Raw genomic sequence first — 18,214 nt, 5'->3', positions numbered from 1 at the left:
ATAGAGTAAGTTACAAGCTTATAGCATATAATGATAGAGTAAGTAATAATACACTAAAAAAAAAAAAAAAATGACTTTTTTTTATCAGTTTTTGGTTACATTTAAGTTATGGAACATCAGTGAAACAAGTTAAATCCTGTTATTGCTTATGTTACAGCAGCTATAATTAGCCATTCCTTAATTTTCATTTGAAGTTAATAAGAACTTGATAAAAAGAAACCCCAAGGCACAACGTCTTCCATCCTGAAGGCTTTCCTATGGCGCAGTTTCAGCTATTGCAAAGCACTGACACTGGAGACTCCTTCCAAAAATGTTAAATAATCATCTCCTTACAGAAAGCTTTGTATTGACAATTAGATGTTTTCTTTGTTAAATAATGTGATTTTTAACCTTTTCCTTCAAAACTAGTCCACAAAGAATCAGGTAATGGAAAAAGGACACACATTTTTCTTCTTTTTTCCCCAAATCTTTTCATGGGAAACAAGGAAACTGTGGTGTACACATTTCTGATGAACGGGCATTATCCACTCCATTCTCCTCCTTTTCCTCTCTCAATCAGTTTTGTAGTATTTTTCAGTTTCATATATCTTACTATCAAAATGGTTCTGTACATAATAGACACACTGTCTGCACTTTATTAGATTTAATTCTAATTATTTGCTATAAAAAAAGATATTAGTGGCTTCATAGAATTTTTAAACTTAGTCCATCGTGGCAATCCCATTATCCGTTAAGTTTGCAGCTCTTCCCCCTGAACATGGGGCAGCGTGATTTGTGCCCTTATGGATCTGTTAGTGCTTGCTGCAATGCCCATTTTTGACCACGAGGTGAAATAATAACTCTCTGGAGTAAAATGGGGCTGTGATTGTGCAACATCTAGAAAGCAGAGCGATTCAATGGAAAATTGGCTTACCTATGTCAAAAAGCAACGTTTTTAAAAACTTTGGTTACTCAGAAGAGGTCATTAGTATTTCAACAGAATTTAAAATGCATTAAGATAACAATGGAAACCTTAAGGCAATAAAAAAAAAAATAGTTTCAGAAGAACCAAAAGCAAGAAGATTTGCCATGATGTCCTCAATCTCTAGCCCTTAAATAATGGCAATATATGAAATCTGGCAGAATTATAACAGGGTGTCAGTTACAATGAGCAAAGATTGACCAAGCAATCTGGCAGATTTAGAGCTGAAATGGCAGAAAGAGTGTGTGGGTTGGTCACAGGCCACAGGGGCTCCCCAGGGGCTCCCCAGACCCCACTTTGAACCATGGGAATATTTATCCATTTTTGAAACTTGTCATTATAAACATCTGTGAAGCCTGACATGCTAAATGACCTACTGGAATAATATGCTTTTTTTGTTTTCTTCATTTTTAACAGTAAACTCCTAATTTGACACAATGAACTGTTTTATAATCTATTTTTGTCAGCCAGGGACTCTGGCTTAGTCAGAACAAATGACATTTCCAAAATGGTGTCATATATTAATAATTTCCCCACAAGATGGCATCAAAAGTCCACATGCTTAACATCATCAGTCAGTGGTGTGTGTGCAGCCTGGAGGTTGTAGTATTTACATGATCTCTTTTGTAGTGTTTTTCAGTTTTGTAGAACATGTTTTTGTCTTATTGTTAATTTATATCCAGCCATCTATTACTGATTCATCCCTTTTAGGTGTATGTATTTTAAATTTATGGAAATATGGTTATGAAAGCTGTTTTGGTAAGGCATCATCATACTGAACTTTCTTTATTGTTATACATGTAGTTTGTAGAGGATAAAACACTCCAGGATGTGCAGTTATTGGATCCCTAAAGGTTTTATTCCTCTTATACCACAACAATTTGCCAACGATTACATTTTTTCATTTATTAAAGAACTACACATCATACTTTTCATCTGCTTATAGTTACATTTAATAACATGGAACAAGCTAGTTCCTGTTGTCACTTAAGTTATAGCAACTATAAACAGTTGTTCATTCAATTTGTGTTGATGTTCATAAACAACAACAACAAAAAAAAAAAAACCCACAATCCTTGCTTACCAGGAAACCATAAAACACAATGTCTGCCTTTCCCATTGTGGAAAACCTAAATGAACAAAAAACCTAAAGGAACAAAAACGCTGACACCCAAAACCCCTTCAGAAAATATTAAATAAACGTCTCCACAGAAAGCTTCACCATATCAACAGTTAGATGTTTTTCTTTGTTAACTAAGAACTCACTGTTACTATATAAATGGTATCATATTTAAACGCATTAATATAAACCTGTGATTTGTCCTGAAGCTAACACTATTGTCAGAGCTGCTGTTATAGAAAACTAACCAACACCTTCTGACCAATCAGATTTGAGAAGTCAACAGCGCTGTTGCATAAATGTCTATATTGTGGTAGCTTAAGAGTTGAAGGAATAGTTTGGCCAAAACCAGAATTCATCTAATTTTCCCTGTACTCCAAGCTCAACCGATGAGCTAAGACGTTCGTATTCCTTAAGATCCGACTTCAACTACTCAACTTTGTACTTGGAATGGATTCTTCCAAATCTGTAAGCCATTTTGGATGAAACTGTCAGAGAAAAGAATAAATCTAAGACTCTGTTTACACATGATTGTTTTACACCTCTTGTGTCTAGACTAAGTCCTGACAAGATTTCAAGCTTACGCATTTACACTTGTAGTCAGATGTGTCTTAAGGAGAGCCAGCACAACAGGGGGTACAAGGGGTGCTACTGCACCTGGGGCCATAAAGGGGCCCATTGCTGACAGGAATAAAATAATATTTTTATGTAGGCAATTTTTGAAATACATATGAAAGCTTATGTGATTTAAATTAAAAAAAAAAAAAAAAAAGTAATGTAAATATTTATGTCAGGGGAGGGCTTGCCCTCTATCTTCCAGAAGCAATAACATTTACTTTCAAAATGATCTGACCATTGTAATTGTCTGATTGTGCCCTTGTTTTAGCTGCTATTGTGTAACAAAATATCATGTGCCACCCTGTAGACCTAAACCGATTAGTTCACCAAGGTATGCAAAAATGATGCACAAATATAAATTGTGCCATGAAAAAATGGAAAAAACAGAAACAGAATACTAGGAAATATTATTATTATTATTATTATTACTATTATTATTATTATTATTATTATTATTATTATTATTATTATTATTAATTATTATTATTATTAATAATAACTTGTTTTTGGTAACCTTATGCCTAAGGTTATATCCACCCATGCGGCTCATCATGGTGACAACACTGACCCGTGCGGCTCTATGGATCCTGCCCATACTGACTACAACACTGACCAGGACACCACGACATCTGCTGATGTGCTTCAAGGAATAACAATGACCCAAGACAGGTGGACTTCAGATATATATAATCACAAGATTTGCATGAGAAAAAACAAGTTCAGCTTTATCGTAGACCTATGTTTTTTGTCTTTAAAGAACGAATTGTCTTTACTAAAGAAGATATATGTTAGAGTTTGATTTTGCTTTTAGTTTATGTATGTGCACTGGTGGTGGTATTGGGCAGGGTTGGGGCCCTTATGTGTTCACCTGCACCCATGAACGAATTGCATCAGCACTGGTCTTAACTGCAGTTGAAATCTGATTGCTCTAATCTACTCTAGAATATGCAAATCAGTTCATAACAATTGGCCACCAACTTGAAATGTTCTTTGTTTTTAGTTTTTTTTAATGCAAAATAATTCAGTTTCATGTGGTGTTATTATATTATTGTTCAAAATCATGGACCATGTTAGGTTTGGCAGAATGAAGTTTGTATTGTCAGTAGAGGTGTAAAGTTTGAATGAATTAGATCGAAACATCGATTTGAAAGGCAGCGATCATAAATAAGTTATTATAACTGATTATAAATTGATTATTAATGAAAATGAACAGACAGCTGGTGTGTAAGAATTCCCATGTTTAACCTGCTGTGTAAATAAGCTAGCAAGGTGATTTGCTTAGAACTCTGTTGTATTAATTGTATTAAGTCCTAGCAGACTCAGTGGAATCGCCAAATACCGAATTGTTGCGTTAGGAATCTAAATCGTATTGTATCGTGTAGGAGCCTGATGTTTACACCACTAGTTGTCAGATGGACTGGAGAGACGGACGCTTTTACACATAACATGGAGCTAAAATGGTTCATCATTCAATCTGCTTCAAATGTAAGGGCGAGTCAAATAAAAACTTTAAAAATACAACATCAGAATTGAATCAGGTTTTTTTCTAGAGTAATCTGGACACTTGTTAAGGCACTGGAACACATACATTGGACAAAATGGAGATTTGGTGACACCTATTAGCAATAAACAGACTGCAATTAATGACATCTTCAAGCGAAACTATCTTGATTATAGTTACATTTATCTAGTGTTTCCTATTATATGATGACAATAAACCAAATATAAGATTATTAAACCTATTTCTAGACATATGTTCTAATTTTAAGCTTTAGATTTTCTTATTCTATGGCAATAATTTTGCTATTTTCTAGAAATAAATGCTTAAAATGGGCAGAATTATCTGACAATAGAACATTTCAAGCTTGAAATTAACTAAAATATGTAAGAAATATATATTTTAGTTTTATATTTGGTTTATTGTTTGTTGGTTTATTTCATATAATTAGAAAAGATTCACTTGATAAGATTATTTTCACTTGATAAGATGCAATGCAATGCAAAATAAATTTTAAAAAATTATAGTTTTCATTTGACTCACCCTCATAGCTCATACTTGGAGATGATCCTGATAATCAATAAGCATGAAATGAGGTCTAAGGAGCTAAAAGCTCTCAAAGTGTAATGTAATTCATGCATTTGAGCCTTATGAAGAAAGGATTAAACACCATTTCCAAAGTGGGTTTGCTGAATAAAGACCAAAGGCAGCATGTGTTGATCATAGAAAATATCATTTTTTACTAGAGAAGGTTACAAAAATCACTTTACAGGATTCATAAAACTTTTCAAATCAAATGGACTATGAAACATCTAGGACTACAATCCCATCAACGTACAATGGCTAATTATTTTTAGGGGACGACGGGGAGAAGGGGGAAAACACCGCCTATCATAATTCATCAGAACAGTGGACTACACATCACCTACAGAGTGAAAGCAAAAAAGAGGACTATCATCTTTTCATCATGCAATAACGAGGGAACGATAAAACATCCAGGCACACATTTTTTTATACAAAAAAAAAAGTACTTGTGGGCACATCCCTGCAGTCACGTCCCCTTTAACAGAACAGAACATAGAGCAAGAAACTTTAATATTCAGCACTGTATGAGTGGACAACACTAACATGCTTTCAAAAACGATGTCTGAAAGAAGAGTCGTGTTGTAAGAGAGAAAATTGAAACCAGCGATAAAAAGATTTACACTACTATATATATAAATGCTGTGAAAGCAAGGCTCAATTATAAAATACCATAAAATCATGGAAAATTCTGTACTTGTACATGGCAGTTTTTGGGATGATGTTTATATGCACATAATAAAAGGAATCACTGATTGAATCACAAAACTTGGTAAATATCAAGCCATGAAAATTTCCACAAGAAGAGAGCAAAAAACCACCAAAAGCATATTTATAAAAGTGAAATATTCTCATGGGAAACGGCGGGAGGTCCAGCAAGTGAAATTCTTTTTGTTTTTGTTTTTTTTCACTATCACTATGAGACATTTTACACATGTTGGTCTCACTCTCTACCAGAAATGTCACATGATGTCACATGATTTTAATATTTAATCATTTCTGTGCTGGTCGTTGCAGGGGAATGTGAGCTTCACTCCTGGATGAACATTTACAGCTGTGGAGAATGTGAGGAAAAAGCAACCACCTGGAGTTCTTTTTTATTTTCACATGCAGTGATTTATCTAATCTGTTTGATTACATTAGTATTTTTCATTCTACTTATTTCTAATTAATTAATTTATTTATTTATTTATTATTTTTTATTGATTTTAATAAGAATATTTTCCTCTTATTGATGATTTTCTTGATTTTTTATCTAATTTTTTAAATATTCATATTTCGATTCATACATTTCCTTCATCGTTAATCTTAGGTTAAATTTAGTATTCATAACTCATTATGATTCCAATATTTAAACCCAATTGTCTGTCTGTTATTTTCAGCATCACTGTTGCTGCTTTTGTTTGTTACTGAAAACTGATACTAAGGTTACAATTAATAATAATCTCATTTTCCAGGAATCACACTTTTCCCTTGAAGGAGAGAAATTCTTAAAGAGTGAATAAATATTTGAGTATTTTATTTCAGAATAGTGCAACATATCAAGCATAGATATAAAAATGCTAAATGCTGAGCTAGACATAAAAGCAGTGCTACTATTTTTAAGCTTTTCAGGTTTAGTTCATTGATTTGACTTTAGTTTTGGGCATCACATGATCATTTTTTTTTTTTTTTGATATGTTGATATGTTGTACAATTCAGAGAAAGAGGCTGTTTAAGAGGCAGTCGTTTTGTGTTTTGTGGAAATTAAAAAATAAAATAAAAGACACTGTCATCATTTGCACCAGTAATTAGTTTCCCTACTCTTATCGTATCTAAGAAAATGTGAATTTTTCTATCATATACATATATCAAATACATTAGAGTTGATGTGGACCAAAAAAGACATATATTTAGAGACCAGATCAAGGTTGAAATATTTCTGATTTAAAAATTATTAAAATCCAACCAGACTAACAATCTGACCAGTCTGTGTTCAGTATCAGAAGTTTATGAAAATTGATGTTTTTTGATGAAGAAAATCATATTGTTGTACGTGTTTTTTTTTTCATTATTGTACATGAAATATGTATTTCTAATTTACATTAATTTAAAATATCTTATCACGGGTATTTTCTGTCATCAATTAACTAATACATTACTTGAAATCTTGATTTATAATTATTATTAGGTCATTATTACTGTCCATTTTAATAATTGTGGTTATTTATTTAAATATTTGCTCAAGACAGGCAGGGCTTATTTTTGTTTATGACAACTTCTGTCCAACCTACAACAACCTGTACCACTACAGGTTACACTGCATGCAAGTAGACCTGGACCTTTCAACAACCTTTCCTCTATGTCTAGCAGAAATGGCTAATGCGGCATCTACCATTTTTATATCCATGGTATCAAGTACCAGTATAAAAAAGAAAAAGAACAAAAAAAAATGTTAGTAGTAAAAAAAAGCTGTTTAGGAAACCATTAACCAAGAGCGAGAGAGAAAGAGATCAGAGAAGTTTCATATTAAACCAGGCATACGTTATTAAGTATTAAAAAAACAACAACATTCATACACGTTCACTCAAGTTCCTGCAAAATGTCTGTAGCATGTTAGTGCAGACAGTAAGTGCTGTGAGGTTGTGTGTTACGTCAACAGTGTCAACAGTCGTTACCTGGAATTTTCACTTTCAGTTTTAGCCATTAGTCATTAACAAAAAGCACAGAAATAATTACAATTCTGAATATCATGCATGCATTTCCATACCATCTTACCAACATGGAGTAAAACACGTCTTATGACTGTTATGTAAAACCAATAACTGATGTCATATCATGGTGTAACTGCTCTATAACACACTGTTGCTGTAGCACACTACTAGGCCATGTTAGTTAGCTCTGTGTTGAGTGTGTGTGTGTGTGTGTGTGTGTGTGTGTTTAGTTGCGGAATTAAGTTGACGTCTGCCTCGTTTACGAGTATGAGTTGAGGCCCTCCTTGGAGCGTGACTGCACGTCCTGCAGCTCGCCATCGTCCTTGGTCTTGATGTCTTGGTAGGCGTGAGTCTGCTGGCACGCGCCCTTCAGATACGCCCAGTTTGCTGACAAGATCATCAGGTAGTGCACCTGCAAAAAAGAGGAACGAGGACGAGGAAGAAAGGGAGGAACAAAAAGGGAGGAAGAGAAAGGGAAGGGGGAATAGGGTATTAGCAGTGAGTGGGTTAGTCAGTTAAAGCTAGCTATAAGAGTTACAATTCGGTTAGCGTCTATAGGACAATTTTAATGACAACTTAATAAAATGTATACAACGTTTTAGTAGATGTAAGCGTGCAGTAACATGAAGCATGGCTATGATGTTAATCTAGGATAAGATGTATGTTAGTGAACAGGTCAAGCTAAGCTATGATGCTGCTTAGAGATAAACCAGCTAACAATTTTAGGTTAGCAGAACATTTTCTGAACTGTTCCAAGAACTTTTGGTTCAAAAAACAATGTGCAGAGAACATTTTTATATAAAGTTTGTAAACTGCAACATTTTTTCTTGTAGAGATATTAACACTGACACATCAGTAATGTTAGCTTTTTGTCTAACTGGAAACACTGGGTGAGCAATGTTCTAATAACAATGAGAAGCAAACTAGTATTACAGCAGATGTTTCTAGAACATTGCAAGATTGTTATTTCTGGAATATTACAGTCTAACCTACTTAGAACCTGGCGAATACTTACTGAACTTTGTAACAACGTTCTCTGTTAGCTAGCAGCAGTCACCTACACCTAAAGCTGTTTCACTAAATAAAAAGACAGAGAGTTCTTGTTCTGCATATTAAATGTTTATTTCCAATTAAGACTTAGAAAAGAGCCTCTACTGGTCTTGAAGCAATTCTATATCTGAACTTGACAGTGAATAAAAAGCCCAAACAAGTCAGTAAAATCCACAAGAAATATTATATAGCGCAAAGCCTAAAACTCTCAGGATCTGTAAAAGTACAATTCATGCCCTTCACAGGTACAATTGATGAGATGTGAATGTCAAAGTTGAATTGGGACCAAACACTGTACCAAATGTTTCTATTGACCTTTCATTCACTGCACTAATCCACTAAATAAACTCCCTCAGGCTGTAGTACTTGAACTAGCTTGGCTTTGACTGATGGTGCCTCAGGGCATTTACGGTACAAAGTAATGGACAGAACAAGTCCCTTAATACTGATCCTGGGCCTGAGATTACTTCCTCATTAGATTCTATAGCACAAACGTATTGGAGATGCTTCTAGTGAACATGGGTTAATGTTAATATGACAGGTCTTATGGCCGTCACTGGTTTTAAGACCAACTTGTCATTGACGTGGATGAATTCAGTGAACATTCTCTAGAAACCAAACCAAATCTTTTGATTACAACAAGACACAATTTACTGCACTACATGTTGTGATGATCAATATAATCCTCAGTAAGCTACAGCATGGTCCATGGTGTCAGTAGTACACTTTCTTTGCTCTATCTCCCTTTCTACATCCCTCAACCCACTTCTACCTCTTCTTTTTGCAAAACATTGTCTACACTTCGTGCTTGCCCTGTCAAAAGCGCAAGTTTTAGAACTTAGTGGTGTGGCTGTGGTCGTGGCTCTTAAACTTCAGCACGGCATAGTTATACGTGGTGGCCATCATGTAGATGAGCTAGGAGGAAGAGAGCAGAGGAGAATAGAGCAAGTGGGTGATGTGGACCTCAATCCTCCATAAAAGGGAGTCACATTTGCACAAGCACACTGAGCATTAGACAATGAACCTTTTGCATTGCATCATTAACCCTCATGTTGTGTTTGGCTAAAACTGACTGAGCATGAAATAAAAGTGTTAACTCTGAGTATCTGTAGGAGCGGTGGGAGTGGCGGGAGTATCTGTAGAAGAGGATGGGAGTGGTCAGAGTATATGTAGAAGAGGATGGGAGTGGTCGGAGTATATGTAGGAGTGGTGTGGGAGAGGTCGGAGTATCTGTAGAAGTGGGTGGGAATGGTCAGAGTATCTGTGGGACTGGGTGGGAATGGTCAGGGTATCTGTGGGAGAGGGTGGGAATGGTCAGAGTATCTGTGGGAGTGGGTGGGAATGGTCAGGGTATCTGTGGGAGAGGGTGAGAATGGTCAGAGTATCTGTGGGAGTGGGTGGGAATGGTCAGGGTATCTGTGGGAGTTGGTGGGAATGGTCAGGGTATTTGTAGTAGTGGGTGGGAGTGGTCGAAGTATCTGTGGGAGTGGGTGGGAATGGTCAGGGTATTTGTAGTAGTGGGTGGGAGTGGGTGGGGTGGTCTGAGTATCTGTAGGAGTGGGTGGAGTGGTCAGAGTATCTGTGGGAGTGGGTGGGAGTGGTGGGAGTATCTGTAGAAGAGGATGGGAGTGGTCGGAGTATATGTAGGAGTGGTGTGGGAGAGGTCGGAGTATCTGTAGAAGTGGGTGGGAATGGTCAGAGTATCTGTGGGACTGGGTGGGAATGGTCAGGGTATCTGTGGGAGAGGGTGGGAATGGTCAGAGTATCTGTGGGAGTGGGTGGGAATGGTCAGGGTATCTGTGGGAGAGGGTGAGAATGGTCAGAGTATCTGTGGGAGTGGGTGGGAATGGTCAGGGTATCTGTGGGAGTTGGTGGGAATGGTCAGGGTATTTGTAGTAGTGGGTGGGAGTGGTCGAAGTATCTGTGGGAGTGGGTGGGAATGGTCAGGGTATTTGTAGTAGTGGGTGGGAGTGGGTGGGGTGGTCTGAGTATCTGTAGGAGTGGGTAGGAGTGGTCAGAGTATCTGTGGGAGTGGGTGGGAGTGGTGGGAGTATCTGTGGGAGTGGGTGGGAATGGCCAGAATATTTGTAGTAGTGGGTGGGAGTGGTCTGAGTTTGTGTAGGAGTGGGAGGGAATGGTGAGGGTATCTGTGGGAGTGGGTGGGAATGGTGGGAATATCTGTGGGAGTGGGTGGGAATGGCCAGAGTATTTGTAGTAGTGGGTGGGAGTGGTCAGAGTATCTGTAGGGGTGGGTGGGAGTGGTCTGAGTATCTGTGGAAGTGGGTGGGAGTGGTCAGAGTATCTGTGGGAGTAGGAGAGCACACGCATCTCTGCACGAGGGCCTTCACAAATCCTGTCATTTTAAATGGTAAAGCTCTAAAGATATTACTAGTCTCCATGGGTAAGTGGCAAACAAAACATGAGGGTTTAGATGTCCATAGATACAATGAACAAAATCATGAATCACCATGACAACAGTATTAACTTATTTCTCTGAAGGACCAAGTTCATGCAGGCACAGTAATGTTACGGTAAGATTTAAATGCATGTTGTTTGTTGAACATGTGGAAAAATAATATGATTTGAAATGAATTTTTTTTTTATCTTACCAGTGCAATCACAGTGGCTCCAGCTCCGGCACATGCAACAATGTAGAGATGGTAGGACAAATAGAACTGTAACAGAAGGGAAGGAAAGACACGTCAAAGCCATATCACTCCGAACAATTCACTCACAGAATTTGTTTGTTCACAGAAGAATAATTATGTTTAAAACATTCGTTCAACTTATTTTGATTAATGCTTTAGATATGACATTTTTCAGCAGTAAAATTGTAAAACAACTTTTAACACAGAATTTCTATTAATTACTTAGTAATGGAAGTCCCATTGACCAAGGGAATCTCTTTTGAGAGAATTTATAAAATATTTAAATTTTATATCCATTATTCCCCTCATATTTCCCTCTTCTCACATATGTACAACAAGCTAAACACTTTTACTTTCCCTTAATAATCTCAAGATCTTAACATACTGTTATTTCTGTAATATAAACATGGTCATTAGAGAATATAAGCCAAACACATGAAGGTTCATTTTGGTATAATGCAATTCTGTAAGTCACTTTAGATAATGCTGTAAATGTAACTCTATTGTTCCACTTTCAAAATTTAAAATAGGTGCTTCTCACATGAACATTTGGAATAATGGGTTGAACTTTACCTCGCTGGTGTTGCAAATGTCAGCCAAGGTTTGTCCACATGCTTTCCCAGGATCTGCATTCCAGGGAATGACTCCTGGCGATACAACAGAACAACACATGTTAGGTTAGATGAAATGCAACTTCCAACCCTGTCTTGTTAGAAAATATACTTCAGCATTGCATTTAGATCATCATATATCAAGATATACAGATAAACAGACAAGCAACAACAATAATCTGAAGTGTATATGATAATAGTTTAATGTGTGGTCATTATCACAAACGTTGTCTAACAGATTATCTGTATATGACTACTACCGAAGAATTTAAGCTAATACTTTTAAATTGAATTTTAAATCTAAAACTTTAAGAAGTTGAATCATTTATGAATAAAATTGTGCAACTCCACAACACAGATTACATGGAAGTATCAAGTAGAAGTGAAAAGGGCTTAACATTTCCAAATTGGTTTGAGATATATTGGATTTGAGAGATTGTATCAGGGAAAAGTATTTTTGCAAAAGATAAATGTCATCCTCTATTTGGAGAAATATAATTTTGAGAAAAGAAATCTCAAGCCAAGCTGTCAGAAAAATATGCAAATTGTACTTTTAAAGATTTGGTCACAGGTTAGTACACTGGTACAGCTACAAATCTTGGCTCTTCAGGCATACACTGACTAAAAGCTCACTGAATTTAATTAATTGAAATGCGTACATCGGTTCCATGTGATTGAATTGAGTTACGTTAACACAGTTTGTTTTCGTACATCCATGATTTGATTATGTATTTTAATAACCCTGAAGAAAATCAAACTCCACATGCTCACACAAAACTGAGAATTAAACCCAGGTCACTCATATTCTGCAACAGCAACATTACCACTGCACTATTCTACCATGCATGCTTTATTCACCGTAATTAATACTATAGTTATTTATTCCCGTCAGTGCAACGTCCCTGCAAGATTTCTTAATGTAATTGGTTACTATACGTAATATTTTTTCTTAAATCTGATCGGCCATTTTTTTCAGTGTAGGTACTTTACATTAAAGCATGCGCAATACTATTTATCATCACATTTTGAATTCCTGAGGGCACATTTATGCCCAACTGTCCCTTAGGGAACAGAGATAAACCCGTATTGTACCTGTTTTTTTCTCTCTCTAACAGGCAACAAGCCAAGGTCTTTATAACTGATCAATGCAAATTAGATTGTACAAAGCACTAAGGCTGTATTCTGTTTCACTCCCTTATTACTCACCATACTGCCTCACGTCCACACAGATGTTGTCAATAGAGGTGAGGTTGGCAATGGGAGACTTCATGGCGGCACATGTGGTCCACATGTTGTAGAAGAGGAAGACTGGCACAGCAGAGAAACCGAAGATGCCCAGCCAAGCCAAGCCCAAGATGTAGGTCAGGAACACAAACTGTGGGTAAATGAGAAAAACAGTGCATTTGTAATTCCAATATATACAATAAAACCATATATTAGTGCGAGTATACTATGTGTGTAACACAATGACACTATCTGTATGATTTTCATTTAATAACAGTGAAGAAGGGCAAAAAAATTTCATAATGAATGTACAAGCTAATATTTTTTAAATGAATTAAATTTATATGTGGTATACAGTGTATGGGCCGCTCTGCTACATCCCTAGATCATACCGATAAAGCATCTCTAAACTAGTTTGTTAAATTACCAGGAGTAAACACTGTTTTTTTTTGTTTTTTTTTTTACAGAAAACAAGCCTAAAGTCCATAAATTCTATCTATGTTTGAACATGTGAACTTACAGGGCAAATTCTTGAGAATATATACAGAACCACTTATACACTTTTACTGCTAGAGTCATGATAATTGAGCATCCTATCTTCCTGTCTTAACGCTCATGTTCTGTTCACATCTATTTCCATTTATAGCAATGAAATTGTAAAGGTGATCTTTAAATTGCCTGTACATAATCTCTTTACCTCAAATATTAGTGATGATCAACAGTTATTGAAATAGACATATCCCCCCATATAATTTGTTTGATGTTCACTGGTGTTGAGAAGCTGAGGCAAGTATACAAGCTTCAAAATAATTTTTCGTAGTGCAATCCTTTATTAAAACATGAACTAGGTCATTATGCTCTGACATAACCAGGACATAGGGGTTAATGCTCAATCACACAGTAATATGGTGACCTAGTTAAGCCTTATCCATGGGGATTAGAGCTACTGCACATGCAAACTCACAAACACACACACACACACACACACACACACAAACAAACAAACGCCTTCAAGGCTTTAAATATCGATGTTAGACTATTAGACTATAGGAGAATTAGACTATATGGCACAAATAGTCCTCCATATATGAGTCATTCAGGGTTGGCCCTGGCCTGCATATGCACAGGATGAGTTTGTGTTTGTGTGTATGTGTGTGTGCGTGAGCATTTGTTTGCCCGACTCTCACCATGGCACTGATGCAACGGCCACACACAGTGGTCTTGAACTCGCTGTGCATCTCTTTGACCGCGCTGGTCGTGTAAAAGCCCTCAGCCAGCAGGATTATGCCGTACAGGAAGAAGAAAGAGGCGATGCCATAGATGATGTACTGCAGAATCTGAACACTGTATAGAAAACACATAAAAAGAAATATGCCTTTACCTTAAAAGAAAAAAAGTCGCATTATTGGTAATGCGGAAATAATACAGATTTGTCCTGAATTTTATATACTATTACTAGTATGTAGTACTATACTGTTATCTATGTCCAAATAGTGCATCCACTTAAAACAATTTTTATTTCATTATTTTGCTCTAATTTTACTTTACTTAAATTCATAACTTACTATTCAGCAATGTATTTTTAAAAAACAGTCAAATATATTACTGCAGCTTGTTTAGGAATCCCAGTATGAAATTAAAATACAGTATGAAATTAAAATCTTATTCACACACCATTTGTTCATTTTTTTAAACCACTGAGACGCTATATTATTCATTCAAATATTAACACTAATGTGCTCCTAATATGTTAATTATTGTCTCCTAATGGCTCGTAACTGCAACTGATTCAAACAGTGCTATTTTTTATGTATTACTGTCACTTAAGGATGGGCAATATGGCAATATATATATATATATATATATATATATATATATATATTTAGCACATACAAAAAAAATTATCAAGGAGCAAAATACAATAGGTACAAAAGTAGGTTTTAACATACAATCTGTGAATTGATTAATCTGTGTTATATAGTCAACTCCAGAATTATTGGCACCCTTGGCAAACATGGGTGAAAAAAAAAAAGTTTAATTATCCGATTTATTTATTTATGTTTTAAGTCCACCCCAGTGTTTAGGAACTCTTAAGCAGTCATCCTTGACTTCCTGTTTCACTGTGGTATAAATATGAGGTGACACAGAGGTCTTAGTCATTTATCAACATGGGGAAGATTCGAGAACACACAACAACTGGGTCATGGTTGGACTATGATCCAAAACATACATCGAAATCCACACAAAAATGGTTCAATGATCACAGAATCAAGCTTTTGTCATGGCCATCCCAGTCTGAAACCTAAAGCCCACTGAAAACTAGTGGGGTGAGCTGAAGAGATGAGTCCACAAGAGACAACATAGGATCTATCCTGCAGGATTTGGTTAGATTCTGTACTGGGGAGTAATCTCAGATTTATTGTTCTGTATTCTCCAATCTCATCAAGCATGATAAACGACTTAGTGCTGTTATGTTGGTTATGCAAAGGAAGGCTGCACAAACTATTAAATGCAGGGGTGCCAATAATTGTGACACACACAAAAAAAATCATGATTAGGACTTTAGGATTTAGGATATTTTGTGTCACCACCTGGGTGACAGCCCATCATAAGTTACTCCTTATGAATCTTCATATATCCTCATAATTAAAAAAAAAAAAAAAAACTTCTTATTTGTCATGAATGATAACCTTTGTAATGGACTTAGACTTTTGGAGTCTAGTGCAGTCTGAACCCTATGTCTTTAGCCTGAAGTTCAAAACCAATACTCTATTAATTCTGTTCACAATTGAAAAATCAGCCCTGCACAGATCTAGTGGTTATACAGTGATGTTCACAGGCATTTTGGTCACACATATTCAGACAGTATATACAAGGCTGCAGCAGATGGTGATACATAATGTTACCTAAAATACATTCCTATTTCCTGTGCCTCTCTTCGTCTACATGTGTCTCCTTTCCCCTCCTACTCCCTTTCTTTGTTTGTCATACATATTTATGCAAGCCACAGAACCACCAATCCAAATGCACACAGCTCATAAAATGTGAAATGTAAAACATTGTAAACGTAACTGTAAACAGATCCACAGTTGTCATTTTCTGTCACATTTTTGGTACCATCTGGTGTGTATGTATACATATATTTAAATGCGCATTTATCCCTATCCCCCCACCCCCATACACACTCACACGTCACCGAGGGTGGCATGGTCGGCTGTGATGTGGGAGAAGTGGTTCTCCAGCATTGTCATGGTGCTCGTCAGTGCCACATGCCCGCAGCCGCAGAACAGAGCCACGCCTGAGAAGCACAGGATGGTGGCCACCAGTGAGGCGTACGGCACGCCACCCAGACATTTAATGCAGCAGTCCAAGCAACCTGCAGTCAGACGGAAAGACGAGAAAGTGATTAGACTGCAATATTAGATTAGTGAGACACAACAGCAGTCAGCATGGCTGTACTCACCACACATTAGCCAAGTGATTTTCTGGCTCTGAGGCTAATGTGTGGGGATAAATGACTTTAATTATTATCATTCATAGTATCAACTGCATGCCAAAAGCATCACACACTTCACACAAAGCTCTAATGCAAGTCTGAAGGAGTAAAGCATGGGCATCAAATATGTCTTCTTTGGTTAACTTTGTTAAAGTGGAAAATATGTGCAATTTTGATTTTTTTAATGTGAGTTTCCATTAAAGCTGATATTTTACAGTTAGACATCTTAATTATTGTTTCCTTTAAGAGTCAGAGAAACAAAAATGTGTCTTTGTCCAGTTAGTTATAGTCATCTGGCAGGTGGTCTTATTCAGCTTAACAGCTGAGTATGCAACAATAAAACGTACTTGGAAAATATGAACCCTGAAAGACAAGAGACTAATACTGGTCCCTAAAAGTGCTAGAGTGTTCTAAGTGGTAACTCAAAAGAACAATTTCAACCTAAGAATGCTTTAACAATAGATGCCAGTGCAGAGAAATATACAGAAGCATTATACTAGATAATGTCTGAAGAAACAAGCCTTTATCTCTTTGCATAAGGAATGGAGACATTGATGTTCATTCCAGCACTGTGGAATGCTACAGTTACTGTACAGCTACAGTTACAGTTACACTCTTGGTCTGGTAGCTGTATTGCTTCAAAGGCAAAAGCCCAAGACATGTGGTATTGTGCAACTCATTCAACTAATCCTCATCATGACAAATTCATATTAGTTATTTTCAACCCATCATCTACAAAGAGCATGAGATAACAGAGAACATTATGACAACATTCAGTAATGTGTTCGACAGGCTCGGTACGGTTAGGCTGGAACACTGCAAAACTAACATTCTGGCGATATTCTAAAAATATGATATTATAATGGATTGCTTCACAATGTCCCCAGATATACAGTATAATAGTTGCATGCATTAAGCATTTCTGTTAACTTTCATACAAAAAAAAAACTTTGTAGGAATGCTATGTAAAAACAATCAATAAACATTCTGTTATCCTAAAAATTGTTATCTGGGTCATACCAGTCAATCCATATAAAACAACATCCCTATTGGTGTGAATTAGATTTTTTACACTGACAAAGCAATAATATTGAAATTGGATTAAATTTCTTCCTTTTTAAACTTTGAGCAAGGCTTTGAAATGCATAAGCAAATGTTTCAGTTTTTTAAGACCCTGTGGCTTTGGCCCTTATTCAGAAAGGAAATTATGCAGGAACTGAAGGCACAATGATACAGAAACCAATGAACATCACAAATTCCCCTACTATTTCCAAGACTTTTTCCAATGTCTTTCTAAGAAATAGTACTGAAGGAAAATATACTCCAGAACTTTTAAATACTTGTCATTTTCATACTGTAGCCATGGGAAACGTTAAATATCACGTGAGTGGTAAACTGAGGGCATCAGATTTTTAAAAAATCCCAGGCCCATTTAATCATATGTATGTTTAACACATATTGAAGTATAATACTAGTGGTATTATCCTCTGTAGTGTCCAATTTCAGTCTTATATACTACCTGTTCAGAGGGAAAGCTGGTGGTTCAATGGCTGTGTCCCATACCACATACTAGCATACTCAATAGTATGGTAAAATAGTACACAGTTTATGGTAACAGGTAATCTACAGCAGTGTACAATTTTTTTGCCATACTTTTTGTTGTGCTGGTATGCAGTTTGGGACAGATAGTTATTGATATACCATATATCATCA

The 18,214-nt window shown here is 36.3% G+C and overlaps 1 protein-coding gene across 3 annotated transcripts in view; it reads right to left on the bottom strand.

The window, feature by feature from the left end:
- Positions 1–4,913: 4,913 nt before the first annotated feature.
- Positions 4,914–18,214, bottom strand: part of gpm6ba (glycoprotein M6Ba) — a 45,469-nt gene continuing 32,168 nt past the window's right edge. For 2 of the 3 annotated variants that reach the window (XM_026932005.3, XM_026932004.3), the window contains exons 2-7: positions 16,195–16,381; positions 14,193–14,349; positions 12,988–13,156; positions 11,744–11,817; positions 11,132–11,197; positions 4,914–7,884 (exon numbers count right to left, since the gene is read on the bottom strand). In XM_026932005.3, the coding sequence (XP_026787806.3) occupies positions 7,732–7,884; positions 11,132–11,197; positions 11,744–11,817; positions 12,988–13,156; positions 14,193–14,349; positions 16,195–16,381 (806 nt within the window). In that variant the 3' untranslated portion in view covers positions 4,914–7,731. Of the gene's footprint in view, positions 7,885–8,294; positions 9,438–11,131; positions 11,198–11,743; positions 11,818–12,987; positions 13,157–14,192; positions 14,350–16,194; positions 16,382–18,214 lie in introns of those variants that run through there. The other variant, XM_026932006.3, reaches the window with a different exon arrangement.

Source organism: Pangasianodon hypophthalmus, chromosome 26 (genome assembly GCF_027358585.1).
Source record: "Pangasianodon hypophthalmus isolate fPanHyp1 chromosome 26, fPanHyp1.pri, whole genome shotgun sequence".
NCBI classification, from domain to species: Eukaryota; Metazoa; Chordata; class Actinopteri; order Siluriformes; family Pangasiidae; genus Pangasianodon; species Pangasianodon hypophthalmus.
Note: the sequence above shows the minus strand (reverse complement) of the source record. Positions and strands in the feature narration are given on the sequence as shown.